General features: G+C 35.6%; 1 protein-coding gene across 1 annotated transcript in view; it reads right to left on the bottom strand.

Moving 5' to 3' along the window:
- The window catches only part of LOC121734503, a 100,260-nt gene that overhangs the window by 66,940 nt on the left and 9,779 nt on the right, over nucleotides 1-23,541 (bottom strand). Inside the window, exons 12-15 of the mRNA XM_042125126.1 lie at nucleotides 23,148-23,252; nucleotides 14,837-14,964; nucleotides 11,516-11,609; nucleotides 2,489-2,602 (exon numbers count right to left, since the gene is read on the bottom strand). Of these exons, the coding sequence (XP_041981060.1) occupies nucleotides 2,489-2,602; nucleotides 11,516-11,609; nucleotides 14,837-14,964; nucleotides 23,148-23,252 (441 nt within the window). The remainder of the gene's footprint in view (nucleotides 1-2,488; nucleotides 2,603-11,515; nucleotides 11,610-14,836; nucleotides 14,965-23,147; nucleotides 23,253-23,541) is intronic.

Raw genomic sequence — 23,541 nt, 5'->3', positions numbered from 1 at the left:
CTGTACTGGAGCAATTTTTATGTTATTTGGCACAGATAAGAAGTAGATCACGTGAAGGATCATATGCTATCGATTTAAATCATTTTTTCAGTGGCTATATAATATTTTTACCCGTGCGACGCCGCCGGGGCGGGTCCCTAGTTAACTCATAATTTGACAACTACAAAAATATAATACATACAACAATAATCTTCAATTTATTATTAACATTCCTTTCATCGTTACTATTTTTGTTCTTTATACTCATGATATAAGCTTCCAAAGTAATACCAATTTATTAAAATTCAAGCGTAGTTTCAGCATCTTCCTAGTATTTACAAATTACTGTTATTTGAAACACACGACAATTGATAGACTATTCCATTTAAGTACTACATATTCCCCAATGATGTTTTATTAAAGATGGCGTATGCTCATACAAAGCGGTCCTCAGAATTTGTTCCTGTACGACATATAAATACCTACCTCTGGTATATCTATAAATTACAACAATGAATGCGACAGATAATACGTTACGAATGATATAGAAAAGGATTGCTATTATATACTTTGAGTTGCACATCGGCACACGATTATCTGTCCTTATCACGCTGCAGTTGTCGTCCGTATTTTCTATCCTTTTTTGGTTTAATTTTTTGCATTAAATAATTTGTCGACAATGTTGGAAAATATCCAAATAAAAATGGCATGTATTTAAATCAATATCTGTATATTCCCTTTTCTCGATCAAAATATTTCAAAGTTTCACCAAAAATACTGACTTGCACACTAATTATGCACCCTAAATAATGCGAATTAAGCATACTATTTAAAGTTATTTGCGTAACTGTTTTACTGAACGAATAACTATTATTAAAATTGTATATCTAACAATTCCTTAGTTCAATAAACATACTACAAATTTTTAAAGGAAAACCATCACCTAAATTACTTTTAGGAACATCATTTATTCTAAATAAAACCCAATTTAATCTCTTATGTTCATATTATTAAGAACACATAAAAATCATCAAGTGCTAACTTAACATGGACTAAACTTTGGTACAGTGAATGGTAACTCAGTTTATAAACAATAATAATAAACAATCGGCAAAGAGAGAGTCGAATTCGCGCACAAAGGGTTCCTTACCGATATATTGCAAAATTATTAAGCCTCTGGCTTAGGAATTGCACTCTAGGGGTTGACAAGCCACTAAAGAAAAAAAAAGAAAAAAACAACTGGCTTCAATTATTATGAGTCGACGGAGCCCCGCGTAGCGGGTAGTAGCGCGTAGTAGCCTACTTCTGGGTGGTTCACAAAAAATAACCACGATGGCTAAGGCGGGAGCTACGCTGCGCTACGCTCCCGCCTTAGCCATCTAACCTAACCCAATCAAGTCGTATTGGGCCAACATTGTAATTAATTATTTAAGAATCATTAATAAATTTATTAACCCATACATTACTATACAGTAGTGAATTTTGATAATTTTTCTTAATTTTTATCAAGAAACCTTGAATTATATAGTTTTGGAATGATAAAACCTTCTGTGATTGGTCCAAATTTTGACAGCCAACCAATCACAGAGCCTGAAACGTTCCTTGAGGCCGAGGCGCTTCTTAAGTACTGACCAAAAATACGGGCCTAACTATTTTTTCTTGAAGAAAAATAATATCTCGAACATAAGGCAATGTTTAATTTTTAGTTCCTGCTCAATAGTAAATAGGAACCCATAAATAAATCAAAGACGGCATCTAGTATGAACTTAAGATGTACCATCGAAGAAATTGATTCATAGGCAGGTGTGAGTTGACGGACCTACGTCATTTGGTCAATTTAGTGTTAGTTGTGATCTGTAGGCTGGGTTTGACGTAACGCGTTACGCGACCAATCTACGTAGGTCCGCCATCTGCGTATGATTCAACTTCTCTGATAGTACCTTCCTATATAATATACAGTGTCCTTGTATGTCATTACTGAGGCCGCTGAGCCTCGCATTTTTATTTCACCTCGACCTAATTTCAGTACTTTGCCGTATTGTTAATATAAATGGGTTTTGCTTTAACAAACATTAAAATATGGCTTCAATTCTGTAATCCAACTGCGGAGGCCGGAGTGGATCAAAACTTAAACAGTAACAATAATATGGTTCAAAAAGAAAAATTATATTGTAATAAATAATATTATATAAGTACTTATGGTCTGTTTACCAAATAAGGTTAAGCTGGATAATATAAAAATATTATTATCAAATTTTGGTGGCCCATGGTGGGTTTTAAAGCGATAGATTGAGATAAAACGTTAGGCACTATATTTCGACGTGAAAGTAGAGTATAGTAGACATGGGCGTGGGCGTGGATAAAAAGTATTCTATGTCCTTTACCGGGACTAAAAGTACCTATCTCCATACCAAATTTCAGCAAAATCGGTTCAGGGGTTTGGGCGTGAAATGGTAACAGACAGAAAGACAACCACACTTTACTTAGTAAAGAAATAAAATGTACTCACTGCCCGGAATGACTTAGTGTGGGGACCCTGAGGTGGTGCCGCCGGGAGCGCTCGGCGTCACTACCGTCGCTCGCCTCCTCCGCGCCGACCGCGCTGCTCGACCCGCCCGCCGACCTGCCATTACCATTAACAACATTATTATTTATTACTACATTTAACAACATAATTATTATAGTTTACAACATTAATTCTTCAAGCCCCATAAGAGCACCGGTGATCGCGACAACAATAGAATACAATAGCATTTCCTGGAAACTGTGATCGAAGTATTAACATTGTCATTAACATCATTAACACTATCATTTTTATCGCCAGTATCATTGGGAGCATAAACCTTAGAGTATACATTAGCAATCTATAGAGCGCGCGCATCGCTCGTTCCCCGTTGTGCCGATCGTAAGCAGAAGTTCTATAGATACTTGTCAAACGTATAATGCAAGTCTAGTGATGTTCCATGCGCCATCGTAAGACGCATATAGGAAAATATGTTCACACTCGTGCTTACAGTTCATACCTTGTTAGAAGCACTCTATAGCTTGCTATAATGTATACTCTATGGCATAAACCTATCTATTATGACTATCATTGTCAAATTAATGACATTTCGCCCCTACCTATTGGCTAAAATAGTAATAAAACGCCAGTAACTTTAAACCCATTTATCGCTAAAAATTGAGTAACATTATGTAATATTATGTCTCCTACATTATGAATCATTAGTTTAATGTAAGATAGGATGGTAGAAAAGTGCCTTATTAACATCATTGCTTATTAACCTAAAAGACGTTTAAAAATAATACCATTATGAGACTGCTCAGTACACTTAGACCGCTTAGCTTCGCCTATGACAATTTATATTATACGTTGCATTATGCAACGCGTAAAAAACTAAAAATAAAATATAAGGTACTCACAACTCACGTATAACAAATAAACAAATATTATGATTTATTACCCAGTATTTTCATTAAATTACTTTAGTCTATAAAATGTAAAGCTAAGATATTATGGTAAATATCTAATTTTAATATTTTTAATATTCAGCAGGCAGAATCAGAGGCCGTATAATGAAAGTCTGTAGATTAAGTATGAATTATTAATTCTACCTGAATACTGGGCACCGTGCCAAAGGTAGGTACAAAATATTTTTACCTTAGAAGTTAAGGTCAACAGTTTGGAATGAAGTGGAATGGCGTTTAGGAATGTTATTTAAATTCACGCCGCGCCGTGTTTACGGAAACGTTACACACGCTATTAAATATTTATGACAAAAATAGAATTAAAAAAAGTTGAACCTGGAAATTACTGGCAATCACTTAGTTAAGAAAATGTAAAATATTTTAACCGAACAAAAAACGAACTCCTGTAGAGTAGACGTTAGAGCAAAGTTTTTATAACCAACGAATACTATACTCACAAGGAGTTTATAACTAAACTAACTCTATCCCTACGCGGAGACTTTTAGATTTAAAAAAATTGCATTAAATCGAAGTCCTTGCAAGCCTAAAAAGTTGAATCACCATAGTAATTTTTTTTTTTTTATGAAATAAGGGGGCAAACGAGCAAACGGGTCACCTGATGGAAAGCAACTTCCGTCGCACATGGACACTCGCAGCATCAGAAGAGCTGCAGGTGCGTTGCCAGCCTTTTAAGAGGGAATAGGGTAATAGGGGAAGGTAGGGATGGAAAGGGAACGGAATAAGGGAGGATAGGGAAGGAAATAGGGTAGGGGATTGGGCCTCCGGTAAACTCACTCACTCGGCGAAACACAGCGCAAGCGCTGTTTCACGCCGGTTTTCTGTGAGGACGTGGTATTTCTCCGGTCGAGCCGGCCCATTCGTGCCGAAGCATGGCTCTCCCACGTCTAAAAATTAGTAACTGTAGCACGGAGCTAATATAGAGCTCTATATCAGCTCCATGAACTGTAGTAACTACTAAGTATGTAGTTCTACCTCGACCTATGCTGCAGGCTTAGCATGGCCACCATGGGGTATGGTGATGGATGAACAAAGGTTTGTCAGTTTGTCTGCAAAAACTGTCAGCGTTTCTAATCTTTCGCATTTCTATTATGGCCATGCTAAGTTTGCAGGTCTTTAATTTTATGTAGGTTGCACAAAGTTCTATTAAAAATAAAACTAAGACTGTAATTTTTATGTTTTAAGTTTTTTATTCGAATTTTTTTAACTTAGGTTTTACTTCATTCTAACTGAGGTCGAATGTCTGTTTGTCTATCTGTCTCTAACTTCTAAACCGCTCAATCAATTTTAATGGAATTTGGTGTCCTAGAAAGGACCTGAAATAGTTAGAATACTACGTTAACAACAATACAAATATTAGAGGCAAGCTAGTCTAGTCAGTCTAGACTTCCATCTATACATATAAATAAAATTGGAGTGTCTGTTTGTATAATTGAAAGAACCGTTTTTTACTAAATGCATAATTTATGAATGTAGATAGGGTATAACAGACACCAAAACAAAATTTTTAACAATTTTTGTCTGTATGTCTGTCTGTCTGTCTGTCTGATTGTTCCGGCTAATCTCTGAAATGGCTGGAGCGATTTTGACGGGACTTTTTTAGGCACATAGCTGATGTAGTAAGGAATAACTTAGGCTACTTTTTAACCGACTTCCGAAAAGGAGGAGGATATATTATTTCACTTTTTTTATAAATGAACCTTAAAAAGGGGATTTTTTTCTCTTTTTTATTATTTTTGTTATCACATTTTGCTGACGCGGACGAAGTCGCGGGCAACAGCTAGTATTTTATATAATAAGACAAAATAAAGTATAAACAGTAAACTACTTTATAGTTGTGAACACGCGAGTGGTCTTGAGGACTCTCAAAACGAACGATTCTCAGTTGAAGTAGAAAGAGGTGCCAACTGACTAGCCCCTAATTGGTATTAGTTTTAATTGATTACTTACTTATTAAAAAAATATGGTGCTGAAGCAAGTTAACTTAGCGGACCACTAACTATATAAATTGTTGTAGTCTGTAGACAAAATGACAGATTGAAAGAAGAAATTGTGTCTCTACAATTTGTCAAATTAGAACGATTCTCATGTTAGAGTAGAAAGAGTTGGCAGGCGCCAGCTCACTGAATAATTGGTACCTATTAGTTTTAAACCTCCATCGTGGGTATCGCAGACACAATATATTTTCAATTGTTGTTTGGGGAGTGATGGGTTAATTATTGATTTATTGATTATTAATTAAATAATCGGCCATATGCGAGTCGGACTCTCGCACGAAGGGTTCCGTACCGTAATACATACGAAAAATAGGCCAAAAATTGTGTTTTTGTATGGGAACCCCTTAAATTTTTATTAAAAATTTAAGGGGGCCCAAAAAAGGCCAAAAAAATAACGTTTGTTGTATGGGAGCCCCCCTTAAATACTAATTTTATTTGTTGTTATAGCGGCTACAGAAATACAGAATCTGTGAAAATTTCAGAAGTGTAGCTATAGCGGTTATTGAGTTACAGCCTAGAGACAGACGGACAGACATCGAAGTCTCAGTAATAGGGTCCCGTTTTTACCCTTTGGGTACGGAACCCTAAAAATGGTGCTGAAATAAGTTAACTTAGCGGATAACCATAAAAATGGTTAAGCTGCGTTTCCACTGAAGCGGAGCGGAGCGGAGCTTAGCGGTTCCCGAATTGACCAATCGTGCTATTCCAGAGGAATGACAGCGAAGATTTCGAGCATGGTGATTGGTCAATTCGGCACCGCTAAGCTCCGCTCCGCTTCAGTGGAAACGCAGCCTTAAAGGGAAATGCAGACAAAATGACAGATTGATAGATAGATATGTCCTATCAAATGTATTATATGTTAAAAAGAATATATATCAATTCACGAAAAAATGTGATACCCATGGGAGAAATACTCGTAATAAACATAAGCTTGAAATTCCGGTGACTAGACTTACTGAAGTCAAAAATTCTTTTAAAGGTCAATGTATACGCCTTTATAATAAGATCCCAGAAATCGTTCAAAATCTCTCAATTAATAGATTTAAAAAAGTTGTTAAAGAACGTTTGTGTACCAAAGCGTACTATAAAGTTACTGATTTCATGAATGATAGTACACCATGGGAATAAGGTCGCCCCCTGCAGAGCTGTTTCATTATAATATGTATAATAATTGTACACTCGTTGTATTTTATTTAGTCATAATGACACTGTTATTTTATCATATATTTTTTGTAATTTTCCATCTTTTTAGAAAAAGATGGCCCCGTGCGAGTTTCTTACGCCGGTTCTTCTCGCCGGGTTAGTTCCCGAACCGGTGGTAGGCATCTGTGTAGCCCCGACGTTCAGAGAATATTTGAAAAAATTTATTCTGAATAAAACATTTTGAGTTTGAGTTTGAGAATTGAAAGGGGTAACCTGGCATTTTGACTCTACGCGATCTGTCAAATCTAGACATAATATCCGCAGCGGTAATGTTTGGTTAGCAACAGCATGCCTATTATCACAATAGATATCATTCTGTCTACTCTGCTATTATTAAGTTATTCGTCATTAGTCATTAGTCAGTCTAGTGACTTTAGATTCGTCTAGGTCCTGACTCGTGGGCGAAATTAAAGTTTTATTTATAACGACTTTGAGGACGTTTTCATTCGATTCAGATTTTAAAAGAGGCTCTTTTTTTCCAGATATACTATAGAGCTATAAATTATACTACATTCCAAAAAATTTGTACTACATACAACAAGTCATTGACACCGAATATGTTACTCATAGAATTTTATGAATCGCACAAAATTAGTTCGCCACTCGAGTTGCGAAGTGTCACTGACCTAAATCGAGGTATTCTGATTGTGTAATTCACTAACGACCAGTCGACCACCGTGGATATCTACAAAAATACCTCGATTTGACCATGAACATTAACGAAATGGTCATAAAAATAAATCCGCTGATCAAAATGATTCGGATTTCGTACTCGGAAAGTTAAGTACAGTCGGCCGAATATTTTGTTGTGTGTTTTTAAATGTCATTACTCCGTACTCTCTCATTCATTCATTCATTCTCTGTCATTACTCTGTATTAGTCATTCGTGTTAATTGACACTTGAATATTAACTTATTTTTTAGTTTTATTTGTTATTATCCTATTTATTATATTATTATTATTTATGAATTACGATAAAATAGCGCTTTCAAACGATAATGTGTCATCGATGCAAGATGAAATTCAGTAAAAAATTTAAACCTTGAATAGTTACGTATGATTCAGTTATTACATAATTAATTGTATAAATATTTGAATGTGTAATTTGTAAATTTATCTTATCTTAAAAATTTTCGACGCCAAAATGTGTATACAAACTATTTAACCCTACCACTAGAGTATGTCTGCCCTCGTATTTTATATTACAGATAATGTAAGAGAATCCCTCCCACGGTGTCCAATTCCTAAGCCATAAATTGAAACGTGGGTCGGGATGGAGCGTGGGTTGTCTGAGCGGTCTACTTCAGTACGTGCTCTAATGCACATTTAGCTGTAACATGAAATACATACAGAGAATTCACAGAGCTTCCTCTCTAACGAGAGCTTTGACAATTTATAGAAATAGAAATCATTAATTATTTGCATATTATATCTGGTTAATAATAATTTTCAACGGGGTGCGTACTTACTCTTGGTAGTTGAAATAGCAATTTTTATTCATATATTTAAACACTATCACATAAAACAAATAGAAATAAATATAGCTCAAAAAATTCAAATCACGCAGTAGAAATAAAATGATAGTTAATTGTATGTAATATAAAATTAGCTGTCTAAATAAACTGTTGGTTTCGAAATTAGAAAGGTGCTACCAGTTGTTACTAGTTTTCATAAATAATAGCATGCACATGCGTATGTTAGGTGGCAAGGTATACCTTGGCATTATTAAGCTTTCAAAAGCCGCAAGCGGGAACTAATTGTTGGTACCTAGATGATTTAAGTACTTGAGTCTCGCCATGCCGATTACCTAGAAATAATGCACAATGCGTTTCTTATCCTATACTAAGTATTTATACTGAATGAAAAACAAACGGGGTTTAGTAAATGAACTATGGTTTAGTTTGTTATTATATTAAAAGGGAATAAAAATAGGGGATGGATGTGGAAGTTAAGAAATCATATCAAACACAAGTTTCAATTGCATCAGTAGAAATGTCATGTATTAAATTTTTAGCGAACAATCGCGTACGTCAACCATAATTTTCTATTAATACAGTAAAAAGTTATTTTTTAATGTACCGGTAATGTATCAAATATAATAAAATATTTTCAAATTGCTATACATATGCATCGTATGTATTCAGTTAAAATACTTTTCATAGCATTTCTATGTCAGCATGTTAAAAGCAATCATTTATCATGATCGGTAGAACTTACCGAAAAATTCTCTTCAGGCGACTAATGACTTGAGATTTTATATACACCTTTATCACAAGACCTCTAACGAATTTTCGTTAAAATTTCTACTAGCTACATACTTTTCACTTGTATCCAAAAAAGCGATTACTGATTATGGAATTTCCTAGGTCACAACACTCCTAGTGTCAGTCTCAAGTGTTATTAAGTGCATAACACCTGGTAAAAGAAAAATGGTTACATCAGGATGCCCTACAAGTTGATTGGATTACCGAAGATAGCTTTAGTTTACTGCTAAAGATAATTTTTCTGACGTTATATCGGCACTCAAAAAAGTACTGCGCAATTTATAAATTATTTTCTATGCATTTTATAAACGTATTCGGATTTTTATAAGTACCTTATGAAATTATTTTTTTAAAATAATCAAAAATCAGAAAACAAAACGTTACCGATTGTACCATGACATGCAGTCCGATTCTCACTTAAAATTGTCAGTACATTAACTTGAAAAATATTTGGAAGTTATTTCGTATAGTAAATAGCACCAGAATTGGAAGATCCACTGGTTAGTTGATAATTACGCCTGAAGATTCTAAAACACATCTGCGTATGTTTAATTTAATTTAGAAACATTACTCGATTAATGATCAAAATACGCTTAACACCGGAAAACATTTTAACAAGTATTTTATGCTACTTTTATTGTTTTATTTAACAACTTTATTATACACTTCATTATAATTTATGTTACGTTTATTACATGGTATTATGTTGAGCAATAAACCACAAATACACTAAATCAAACATTTCCCGTTCACAATACTCCACTGCACTGTATCTATCCCTAACAAATTGTGGACCTGTCATTTGGGCTACCAGCGTAAGTAATACAAAAACAAACTCTAATTTTCTCTACTTAAAGCAGTATGTCGTTTAACATTGGACTGGTCCTGGAGAAACATGCGCAGTGGTGCATTGCGCATAATATTGATTGCAATCATATGTGGTGTTTAATGGCGGCAATTTCATTTTTGAATTCTACTTATGTATTAATATTTTTTATATTTCCCGTCTGCTTACTTAACAATGCAATTGTAAAGTGAATACTGCGAAAACATGACTTTGAAAATATGTTAACTGAGCTTGCATTGGGATTTGTATTCATATTACTAATGATGATATAATATAAAACAAAATTTAAGGTAAACAATAAAAAATAGTTTCATTGTACTTTTATTGTTTAAACCACGATGTAGCTGTTAGAGACACGGACATACTAAGTATATCTATTAAGTATCGCGTATAACATTGTATTTCTTAAAATTATAATTACTTATTATAATATTATAGGCACGCTGGTTTACATAGTTTGAATGAAAATATTTTCATTAATAATAATAATATTATGATATAAGACTATAACATAAATCTAAAATTATGTATTGTTTTTGCTCGCAATAAAAATGTAATATTTATTGTGATGACTGTACTTTTGATGCGCAATCAATAGACGTCATTTGTTGTAAGTTTCTTTTGTAATTATTTAATAATAATTTAATATGATGATAAAATATTATAAGTACCTAATTCAAAATTTTTGAAGATTTGTGCTATTCTTCTGTTTCTTGTCTTTTTCACTCGAGTACGAAATTATTACAATCGTGTATCGAGTCATCGAGATTCGAGTTAAGTATTATAATATTACTAGCTGTCCCGGTGAACTTCGTGTCACTTTAAAACTCTCCCTGGACTTCAAGGATTATTTTAAGACTAAAGTTAGCAGAATCGGTTCAGCCGTTATCGAGTTATAGCGTTACTAACACAATTGGAAATCCATCTATATATATAAAACTCAAAGGTGACTGACTGATTGACATAGTGATCTATCAACGCACAGCCCAAATCACTGGACGGATCGGGCTGAAATTTGGCATGCAGGTAGATGTTATGACGTAGGCATCCGCTAAGAAAGGATTTTAATCAATTCCACCTCCAAGGGGTTAAAATAGGGGATGAAAGTTTGTATATAATAATACTTCTTAACGCGAGCGAAGCCGCGGCAAAAAGCTCGTTTTTATATATATAGATAGTATCTGAATATCTTGTGGAAACGAGTGGAAACAGATAATTGATGCTCAATGTGTTTTGGTTGTAGACTGTAGAGTTAGGGCCTGTTTCACCACTTCCTGAATCCTGATAAGTGCCGGATAGTTTGTCCACAACTTAACTTGACAGATAAAGTATGGAGAATCTGTCAAATAAGTTGTGGATTCCGACACATTATCAGGAAGTGGTGAAACAGGCCCTTAGAGTATAATATTATGTCACTTCCCGTATGAAGAAGTGATGTAGAATTTATTTTTAGGGTCAATTCAGACCGCAACGCGACGCGTAGGTAGATACATTTCTAAATTTGTAAGGATTTGACTTGAATTTTGACCCCCCATCACCCCCCCCCCCCCCCTTACAACCCTTTTTTCCCGTTAAAAAGTACCCTATGTCCTTTCTCGAGCTCTAGATTCTAGAGTTCTAGACTAATTCTGTGCAAGTACAAAATTTCATTACAATCGGTTCAGTAGTTTTGGCGTGAAAGCGAGACAGACAGCTAACAGACATACATTCGCATTTATAATATTAGTACAGATACTCACGTTAATGTGATAGCTGGGTCGGTGGCGCTGTTGCAGACGGGGTAGGAGCGCCGGGAGCGCCTCTGAGGCACCGGCAGCTCCAGATATCTAAAATCTGAAGAAAATAATCGGTCAAGTGCAAGTCGGACTCGCGCACGAAGGGTACCGTTAAAGAGCGCAAATAGGGAAAAAATTGTGTTTTTGTATGGGAGCCCTTTATTATTATTTTATTTTTATTTAACACATATAATTGAGGATTTTGTGCAAAATTGAAGTGTCTTTATTTTGTTGCCATTATGGATTACGAGCCAAAAAAACCAAAAAATAACGTTTATTGTATGGGAGCCCCCCTTAAATATAAACTTTATTTTGTTTTTAGTATTTGTTGTTATAGCGGCACCAGAAATACAAAATCTGTGAAAATTTCAGAAGTCTAGCTATAGCGGTTCTTGAGTTACAGCCTGGAGACAGACAGACAGACGGACAGACACACAGAGGTCCCGTTTTTACCCTTTTGGGTATGGAACCCTAAAAAACCTGTCAGCGCTCATACCATTGGGCTGATAGACCCTAGGCCCTAAACTACCGAGTAACATAATAAATAATTTACAGAAGCCTATAAGATTGTGGACACTCGCAGCATCAGAAGAGCTGCAGGTGCGTTGCCGGCCTTTTAGGAGGGAATAGGGTAATAGGGGAGGGTAGGAAAGGAAAGGGAATAGGGGAGGGTAGGGAAGGGAATAGGGTAGGTGATTGGGCCTCCGGTAAACTCACTCACTCGGCGAAACACAGCGCAAGCACTGTTTCACGCCGGTTTTCTGTGAGAACGTGGTATTTCTCCGGTCAAGCCGGCCCATTCGTGCCGAAGCATGGCTCTCCCACGTATGTATCTGTCAGATAAGTTGTGGATAGCCTATTCGGCACTTATCAGTAAGTGGTGATAAGAGAGTGGCCCTAAATCTAAAGAGAGATCGCAGACAGTCTTTGGCGCACATAGTTACAGTCGGCATGGCGTGGCCATGCAGACTCGATCAAACAAAAGTGTGCCGTCTGCGATATCCCATAAATTTGAATCTTCAATTTATACCCATTACCCACAACCCTGATCTGATTTTAAGTTTTTTTAATGAAATAAGGGGCAAACGAGTAAACGGGTCACCTGATGGAAAGCAACTTCCGTCGCCCATGGACACTCGCTGCATCAGAAGAGCTGCAGGTGCGTTGCCGGCCTTTTAAAAGGGAATAGGGTAATAGGGGAGGGTAGGAATGGGAAGGGAAGGGAATAGGGGAGAGTAGGGAATTGAATAGGGTAGGGGATTGGGCCTCCGGTAAAGTCACTCACTCGGCGAAACACAGCGCAAGCGCTGTTTCACGCCGGTTTTCTGTGAGAACGTGGTATTTCTCCAGGCAAGCCAGCCCATTCGTGACGAAGCATGGCTCTCCCACGTATAAGTTTAAGCCAGGGCTAACTTTGAGTTACCCCGGTTCAAAATATGTCATGTCATCTCTAAGTTATCTCTCAGGATAGTACGAATAGGGTTGCCATCCGTCCGGATTTCCCCGGATTTGTCCTAGTTTGAAGGGCGTCCGGGAACCGTCCGGCCGGGTTTTTGAAAAGCGTCCGGGTGAAATCCAAACACTTTTGATGAGAGAAATTTTATCTTTTAAGTCATGCAGCAATAAACGAAAGATAAAAACTCGCTAAGTATACACACGGTTTCTTGCACGGACTTGAGTTAGTCAGATTTTTACAAATTCTTGTTAGAAAAGCACAAATTGTCAAGACGTTATCGTAAATACTGTTTAAGAGGTGTCCTGGGAAATAACCACATTTCGGCCAAATGTCCGGAATTTTGTCGTGCCCGACCGGCAAAGGGAATTTGGGTGATGGCAACCCTAAGTACGAAGGATATTTTTGCACCAAAATTTACAATTGTTTGAAAACAAAATATATTTGCTCGAAGAAAGTTGCGGGAAACACAGTCACAGATTACTTACTACGTAAATCTAATAGTTACTACGTAAATCTATTATGTAGTACTCTATGCATATAGAACGCCTTCAATTTGACCATACTTCAAACGTAAAACCTCTCCCGTTTTACTTTTTTCCGGGATAAAAATTAAAAAGTTTCATAATAGTATGTCCTTTCCCGGGACTTAAAGTACTTATCTTTATTCTTTTTTACCATGTTCAGCGGTTTGGGCGTGAAGAGGTAACAGACAGACCCACATTCGCATAAATTATAATATTAGTATGGATTTAGTTACTGCAATCTTTTTGAGGTCTCTAGTCTCTACACAAAATACATTTGGCTTTTACTTGAAGAGGAATTTATTTGGCTTGAGGCCAGCACCGCAGCGCCTACACAGCCTCCTCAGCTCACCTGCCACTTCACTTTTGGCAGATTTTTACTGTGGCCAAGAACATACTATACCTAAACTAGTTATGTATAGAATATTAATTAACGTATATTTTTTTCACAATACAAAAGTAGCTTCCACTTGTTCAACCTATTCTGCATCTGCTACTTTGCGTCATGAATTGGTCCATACTAAAAAAAGTTACTGTTGCAGCCAATGAGTTTCTAAAATACTAGAGTAGCAATGTCTTACAAAAGATTCTCAGAAATGCGTTTCCACTTTTTTGTTCAAAAGACAATGTCAAGTCATATATTCGTTATGTCATTATGTATGTGAGATATGCCTGCAGGCATCTTCGAAGTGGCAACGCGTTGCTACCGTAAACTTCCAATCTAGTTACGTTAGTAACATAGAATATCATTGGTTACAGCGCTACAACTTTAACAGTGAGCTCTATGTATACAGTGTGTAGTGTAAACACCGTTATCCTAATCCTTGAAACCATCAAATGAGACCGTCAAAATGAACAACTTTTTCCATGAGAACAATGCTGGGAACTCAAAAAAAAATGCCGTCTTCATACTAGGATGCCCGGATCGGCAATTTGTATGACGACGGATTTTTTTGAGTTCCAAGCATTGTTCTCATAGAAAAAGTTGTTCATTTTTGACGGGCTCATTTGATGGTTTCAAGGATAACGGTGTTTACACTAACATCTTGTAGGGACACATACACGGTACACACCCTAATGTATTATCACTTAAGTAGTTTTAACTTTTTTTGCACCCTGCAATAGACGTAATGTTGTTTAGTCCACAGATTGCTAAATAGTAAATACTAAATAGTTACTACGTAACCGATACCTACGTAGACTTAGTGACTCGCCAGACACGGACAAAACATTTTACAACAATCACAATATGTAGGTACATAATATTATACTGTGCAGTGTTTTTTACATTCGTAATTGAGTATTTACCAGCATCGACGATGGAGGATATATCGGCATCGGAGACCGACCGCCCCCGAGGTATGAGGCCGGGGCGGTCGCGGCGGAAGTACGACCAGTGGCGGGCCACTGACGCCCGGAGGAGACGGTTGAACCTGAGAAATAGAACGGTTGAACAGCATCAGAAGCGGTATTATGGGGGCGACGCCCATGAGGCCCTATAAGATGGGGCGCCGAAGGGGCGCAGCAGACACCCTATTTTTAGCACTACCAGCACCCTGGGCGTCGAACAAATTTTGCCAAGGGCGCTGACAGTGATAAAGCCGGCACTGAAAAGCATCAGTTATCAAAATGAGAATCAGTTATTTTATGAGAGTAAGGCATTAATAGCGACTACCTACAGCTCGACAAGGCTTTAAATGAACGTTGTGAGAAAGGGAACTAACGCTGTTGCCTGTTTTCATACAAAAACGTCATTTTTGACAGTTCTCCTTTACCAGCAGCGCCCATTGACATATTCATTTAAAGCCTTGGAGCTCTTTAAGGGTAGCCACGAATTTGGGATGGAAAGTTTTCATCCGTCGTAATCGCAAATGAAGCAGGAACATGAACTAATTTTATATGAGGATTTCAAATTCTTGCTTTCTTAAGAATCCAATTCATACTTTTTATTTGGTGCTAGACGATGTACTTATTGCAATTGAGTGGCCGGCGGCTTTGTTAGGGCTTCTCTTATAGAAAATAAAAGGCGAAGTAACTACCTAAACGATTAGCAACGAGTGTGTAATACATTTTAATTTATATGTATTATGTATATAAGGTTAAAGCACTAATAGTAGACTCGGAACTAATAGATGACATTTACGACAAAAATACCAAAAAAATAAGAATTAAGTACTCTAATTTTTTCTCAACGCTATAAATTTTATAAGCTTCTCAAGCTATCTGTTGACGTGAAAAAATATATTAGGGACGCCTTCGGAAACAAAATTTTAAAATGGGATCAGTTATTGTAAATAATGTGACCACCTCAACACGCGCTCGGCAATTTCTTAGCAAATAGGTTAAGGAAGGCGAAATTTTGCACCTAAGTTTTGAATACATTTATTTGATTTTTTGTAATTTCTATTGATTTCATTAGATTAATGGTTATGTTGTATACACTAATTAATGTTTATTTATGATTTTTTATCCATTTTCCCTAACAATATAAAGGGTGTCTACTATTAGTTCTTGAAAATGTAAAAAACCTAATAGATGACATGGAACTCATATCATAATTTTGCAATACATACTAAAGTTATTTTGTAGTTTATTCTACTGCAAATATCATCACTATTCTCTGAAAATATAATTCTATTAACAAACTAACAAATTAGAACTACTGTGCCTAAAAATGGACATATTAGACCTCGTACTGATCTAAAAATCGATTGCCTTAGTTTTTTAGCAGTAAAAAGAAGAAAAAGGAGAGCTGAAAAAAGAAAAAAGAAGAGGCAAGAGAAGCATGGAGACTAAATACTGAAAATAAATTTGCTAGGAAAAAATATATGAAAAATAAAAATATAAAAGGAAAGAATCTGGAGACAACGTGGATAAATAAATAAAATAAATAAATAAAATATCTTTTTATCCAAAATGGGTATCATGATACACTTTTTAAAAGTCGAACGAAGAAACTACGTTGCCTACCACCGGTTCGGGAACTACCCCGCCGAGAAGAACCGGCGTAAGAAACTCGCACGGGGCCATCTTTTGCAAAAAAAATTGGAAAATTACAATGTTATGGCTTACAGCTATGTAACAAAATTAAAAGAAAAGTAACCTGCATGGAGCCACCCTATTCCCAAGGTGTGCTGTCCTCAAAGAAATCATTGACTTTATAATACGCTTTAGCACACAAACGTTCTTTAACTGCTTTTTTAAATTTGTTTAAAGGTAGATATTGAATATTTTCTGGGATTTTATTGTATAGGCGTATACATTGGCCTTTAAAGGATTTGCTTATTTTGGCTAGTCTGAACATTGGTATTGCTAACATAACATAACATAATATTTCATATACATGTAGTTACTATGATGAAGTAAATGAAATCTTTTGAAAAAACGGCAAATAAAGACCTAATAATAGGAAAAATGTTAAATGTAATGTAATGTTCTATGTCAACTATTAGTTCATATTGGTGTCTACTGTTAGTGATGTTCGTTTTCTGTGATGTCATCTATTAGTTGTTATGACTAAGTTTACAAAAAGACCAATAATTTATTTTTTAATTGATTTGTCAGTGAATAATCATAATAGTTTTATTTTGTAAGAGTTACTGAAGACATGGAAGAATTTATCAATCCTTTATTTTAATAAATATATATTTTACTACATTCAAATGTTCCATGTTTCCTTAAAGCGTCTGCCATTAGTGCTTTTACCTTATATCGGTTGTCTGAAAGAAACTGCTTAAAGCAGTAAGACCGCCTTTTTGCACAATTTTGTATTTTTTTTATACTTTTTTTGTTGTTATTTCTTTTGTTTTTTTTTCTCTTTTATGTGTTTTTATCTTTTCTTTTGTGTGTGCAAATAAAGAATTTATTAATATTATTATTATTATTATTATATATAAAATATATTGTTGCATGGATGAGTAAAGGCTAGCATTTTTGAGAAGAATTGTGTTCTTTCCAGCGATACGTAGGAAGGCTGCAGATTTTACATGACCTACAAAAAATCATTGATATCGTTCTCTAGTCTCTATATTCTTGGCGGAACCATGCATGGGCAAAGGGCACGTCTCTTGTGAGTTGTGACTTCTTCAGCCCCCCTGCATTGTTTCATACGGCCTGATGCCGTGGCTAGTCTAGCCTACAATACAGGATTTTGCCCTTTTGGCTCTAAGTACGGAACCCTGAAATCGAGAATGCTTGGATCTACAAATGACTGTACGTAATAGTAAAACGTTTTAAGCTAGAAATAAACTGCAGTGCAGACTGCTGTTGGGTGATAACAAAAATAAACTTCGTTTACTTTGGAAATGAAGAGATATTGGTCTTCTCATATTTTGCTTGCTTCTAAAATAATGTAAGTATGTACTTATTAAAGGATTACATTTTCGCACCCTTACTAATAATTAATATACAGTGTGTAACAAAAATAAGTGATAATACTTTAGGGTGTGTACGTGTTCCTTGTACACACCCTAAAGTATTATCACTCATTTTTGTTACACCCTGTATAATGTAGCTATATCTGTCGCAGTCATTCAATAAAATAGTGTCATTCAACCAATGCGCTAGTCCAGTCTTTCCCAAAGTGGGCGATAACGCCCCCTTGAGGGCGCTGGAGGTCTAACGGGTGGGACCCAGAAAAAAAATGGGGGCGTTGTGTAGAGGCTTGGGGAGGTGATCTATTTCATCTGGATGCATTTAAAATTGAAACAAGGGGGGCGCTAAAACGTAATTTGCTTACAAAGTGGGCAGTTAAAGACAAAATAAGTTTGAGACTTTTGAGAGTCCTTCGCGCGCTTTGCGCTAGTCCTTCAATCGAATCGCAGATTGTACCAGATGACTGACATATTATCGTCAATCATCATATCGTGTAGTCATGTAGTGTGTAGGTAGGTATAGTATGTAAACGTTATACATAGTTTTATAACGGTATTGTCGTTGTGTGAATTGTAATTACGTTTTGAAAGTGACTTGCCACTTGCCAGACAGTGACAAATGACAAAATATAACGCCTATTTATAAATAACAAAATTTTTGGCTGCAAGTAACTGAAATGTATCGAAGACTAGTCGACTTTATTATAATCAATACGTCTTAACAGTTACATTTTTCCTATTACCACTTCTGTTGGGTATTTTTATAAGTAATTGATGATATAATGTTTCATAACGCACACGGTACTTATAGCAAGACATTGATTTAAATATGCATAGAGGACAAGGTCGTGACGAAATTAACACATTCACTTTTGCATACATACACGTGTGGTACCGTTTTGTTTATACTAAGTATATCTAGTTTTGCTTTCAAATACTTTTGTATAGTACTTACTGTATTAAACAGTACAATATAATGTACTTAGGCCAGTTCTCAACAGGTAGACGTAGAGCTTCAAACACCATGTACCTACTGTAGTGTATAGGTAGGTACTGTATAGTTATATTAATAATTACCCATCAATCTCCAAGCGGCAGCAGGCTGCCGCATAAGAATTATTGAAAGTCTATTGTGTCTGCGATGCCCACGAATCACGATGGAGGTGCTACGATCTTAGGCGGGGAGAGATCCAAAAACATAATCATTAATCTGTCGTTCTGTGATCTGTCTATTGTGGTCAGACACTGTTGTAGTAGGGAGTTCGAAAATACTTACTGCCATTAGGAGTTTATCCGCTAAACATTTTATTTCTTATCTGTACCTACGCCAAAGACATAAGAATTGAAATAGCGACTTAAGTACCTACTTAACTAACCTACCCCGGAGTGATTACTGATTAGCGAAACTAGTACTTAATAGTAAGTACTTTCTCTTCTATAAATAAGTATATTTAGCATCAGTTATCAGTACCGTATTCTGCCATTTACTATAATCTAGTTGGCAGTTGCTAAGGCGCCAAACCTAAATGTTTGCGCCATCTATGGGTAAACAATGGTCAATGAGTTATTATTACGTATAAAATCATCATTCATCATTCATAACCATGATTCATGCATCAGCCATATTATTGTCTAGCCTTCTCAACTTTAGATAAACTACTTTTTAACCGACTAAAGAGGTTATATTATACGAGTACAATTAGTGTTAGTATTTACCTTTTAAGTGGCGTATCGTATACTTCTTCTGAGCTCGATGAGCTACCACTACTGCTGCTAGAAGCGACATGATACACTTGGAAAGAACTAACACTCTTAGAAACGTTTGTTTTTAACATTTTCACTAAACAAAAATCACAGCGCACTAGACGAATGTTAGCAGACAGTGTCACTGATTTCTAAAATTAGTTTGGGATGTCGCATTCAAATATTTGAGTCATCGTCCCACCAATTGAGACATTTTAGTCAATTTTCAAGTGAAATATCGGAATGATACCGGTTTAATATGGTCATTATTTCAATGATTACTTAGTTGAATTGTCGGATTGTATAAGACATGTTAGGATCGCGGTGTACGGTGTACCACTTTTAATACAAGCGTAAAAACAAAAAAAAAACCTTTTTGAACGTGGCGGGTGACACGGTAGCCGTGTCATCTACTTCTATTGCGTATGACACGGCTAACGTGTCACGAGAAAATTGTATGCCGCCACGACTGAAAGTCTTCAAAAATGTGCGCTGCATTGAATCGGTTAAGTCTTATTGATTTGAGTGGTGGTGGAGTGAATTGTGGTACACCCGTTCTTAGTTTTAAGTAGGTAATTTCGAACAGAAACCCAAATAGTTGGATTAAAGTTAATCATTAATTATCATGTTGTATTCAGTATATATTATATTGTCTCGTTCTTCATTGATTGATTGTACCGAAGGTTGTTTGTGGAAATTCATGTTTAACATTAATAAAACATGATCTTTATGCACTATTTCCACTATATTTACTAAGTCATATTAACGCCGTTGGTACATTGACGATGCGAACCGCGCAACATCGGCGAACCGATTTACTGTCTCATCTGCCACACGACAATGCGTTATATTGCATCTCGCTCTATTACTAGTTTCGCAGTTGTTTCGAGTTTTGCAGCGTCAGTGTACTAAAGGCGTAAGATTTAACAAAATAATTGACTTGTTCCAATTAAAATCATCATCACTCATCAGTATCTATTATACTGGTGTAATTGGCTTTCAGTTTCATAAAACTGTGAACCCAAAATGGGAAAAAACAAACGTCAGTATTGTTTCTTTACATATTTTGTCATAAGTAGGACTGTTAAAAATAAAGTGCGGCAAAATCAAGTTCTACAGACGTTTTTTTTATAAAATACGGGCAAACGAGCAAACGGGTCACCTGATGGAAAGCAACTACCGTCGCCCATGGACACTCGCAACATCAGAAGAGCTGCAGGTGCGTTGCCGGCCTTTTATAGAAGAAAGGAACATATTTTATTCAATATCAAGTCATTCCCAAAGTTATTATCAAAAATTAAATAAAACGACATCATTTACTTATACAATATATTTTTATTGTAAATAACAACTTAAAATTACACTATAATACAAAATGGAAGTATACAGACATACAGTATACAATACTCAAACGTTTTTACATCTACAAACCACACTCCATGTTACTCATAAAATATTATAACATCTATTTGGTGGTAACAGCGGGTATTTTTTTACAAAAAAATACTTTATGTTTTGATTTTCATAGCATTGAAATCGGTTAAACGGTTTAAAAAATACAAGCAAGCAATGCCGCTTTTTAAAATCGATTTTTTTTATCGAAATTAATTTTATGCATAATATTATATTCTCAACTAGCTGTCCTGATGAACTTCGTGTCACTTTAAAACCTTCCCTGGACTTCTACGAATATTTTAAGACTAAAATTAGCCCAATCCGTTCAGCCGTTTTCGAGTTTTAGCGTTACTAACACAATTGAAAATCCATTTTTATATATATAGATTCCTACTCAGTACGTAAAGTTTACTAGTCTGACAAGACTTAATTTTTTTATATAATATTTTCAGACATTCAGTATACACTTTTTAATCGCTTATTTAAGTTTAGAATTTACAACACTATGAAAAACGTGTTTACTATTACATATTTCTATTCGGCGTGACGGACTTTCATTAGGTTATGATTATCCATTACGTTATTATTATCCATTATATTCTATATTACAATCATTATTATATCTTATCTTTTATCTATTATCTTTGTCTGTAAAAGGATAAGCATTAAAATTGCTTCGGACATTTCATACACAAACACTTACTTACTTCATGACTTAAGTTTTAATGCAATATCTAATTTTATCCAATTCTTCCGAATCTCTAAATCTTCAATAGTACGGTCGCCTTGGATTGTTCTGAAATCAAAACAACAATAATATTACACACAACAAATATTTTGCAATAAACTTTATTACATTTTTTAGGTCAAATTGCTACTAGTCTCATCACGTCTTCTCTTTATCTTTTATAGATGAGAGCGGAAGAGATAGAGAATATGATATTTCATCAATTATTATTCGAATGTGCCGGAATAGCGCCTAGTTTCTGAGTTATTTGATAGGAGTTTTATTCACCGTCGCTTTCAATTGGCTAACGTCAAAAAGTGAACCAATAAACAGCGCTATTCTCGCATTGCCGAATCCTGTCCGTAGCAGTCATTGACCCCCTGTCAAAAAACTTGTCATATTTCATCGTTTTCTATACAAATCGTGATTGATTTATGAATTTGACAATGAAGTGACAGATGTTTCTAGTATAACCGGCCGCCTAACGAGCAATTTTATTGTCAATATTATTTGACAATTAGATTGAAGGCGCGCAAAGTTCAATATTAACCCTAGACGGTCAATAGCATTAGCTATGTCTACACTATGCAATTTCAATTCTTCAACAATCTTCAATTTTCGTCATCATCTTTTTATTCAACTTTCGTTTGGCATATTCAATAATTGCATGCGTCAAAATCCACCCACGTTGGAAAGAAAAGTGTCATAACGTCGCGGGCATGCCTCACGTGTGATGTTGACTGCGCTATAAGTGCTATAACGCATGCCCTTAATGAACAAAAAAGGCACAGTGTGGACAAAGCTATTAGGCAATACGTGGTATTGTTTAATATAATTATTGTAGGTCTATTAGGTAGGTCTTTTGCTGTGTCGCCTGTTAAGGTACATGCATCGGTACTAAATACTATTATTGTGTTTAACTAGGTTTTAATGCATGTACTGTTTGGTGTCCTTAATTTAAATAAATAAATAGGTCTAGATGCCGCTAAAAAGCGCCCGCTAAGGGCGATACCGTAGTTTGCATACTCGGTGAGAACTAAGTACTCATACAAAGTTGAAATTATCATTCTTAGGGTTACCAAGAGGTGTTCTGATGAATCTATAACAGTCTGTCTATATAAGAGTTAAATATTTTCTCAAGTTAACTGAATACAGTGCAAGCATTTTTTATAAAGCTTCTAGACTAAAAAGGGCAATGACCGCTGCTGACATTTTATTTCATTTTGACTATAGTGAGAAGATAAACTCCTGTCAAAAATTCTCAGAAACTGGGCATGAAACAAGCAGATCATGTATAGTTGTTCACTATATAAATATTTTTAGTAGTAAGGTGGTTTATGTGCTTGTTTAATAATATACCAGTGGGTTAGGTCGGAATCTGTACGCGAGCATCATCCGTTTCCGGTACGCGTCGAACTCATCGTCTTCTGAAGACACGATGTCTGCTTTCGCTCCTAAACCCATATTGGCTACGGGCTGGTTGGCTCTGAAATACACATCATATTTTACTACATAGACTTTACTGTAAAAGTAGCAGCGTTGAAAAGGTTACTCTTAAGTGTTCTCTACTTTGGAAGACATTTATTTATAGGGCGAACCTTACAATATTCCTTTTATTGGACCAACGTATCTACCTAATAAAATCAGTTTGGCAGTTTTTAATCATAATCATCATTTATTTGCAAAGAATGTTGTTTACAAAGATCTTATAGTTATATACAGTATCAAACACTCTGCTTTTGAAGCATGCAAAAAATATTATAAATATTTAGATA

This window comes from Aricia agestis, chromosome 15, assembly GCF_905147365.1.
Source record: "Aricia agestis chromosome 15, ilAriAges1.1, whole genome shotgun sequence".
Lineage (NCBI taxonomy): Eukaryota > Metazoa > Arthropoda > Insecta > Lepidoptera > Lycaenidae > Aricia > Aricia agestis.
The sequence above is the reverse complement of the archived record's forward strand: the minus strand, read 5'-3'. Positions and strand labels throughout refer to the sequence as shown.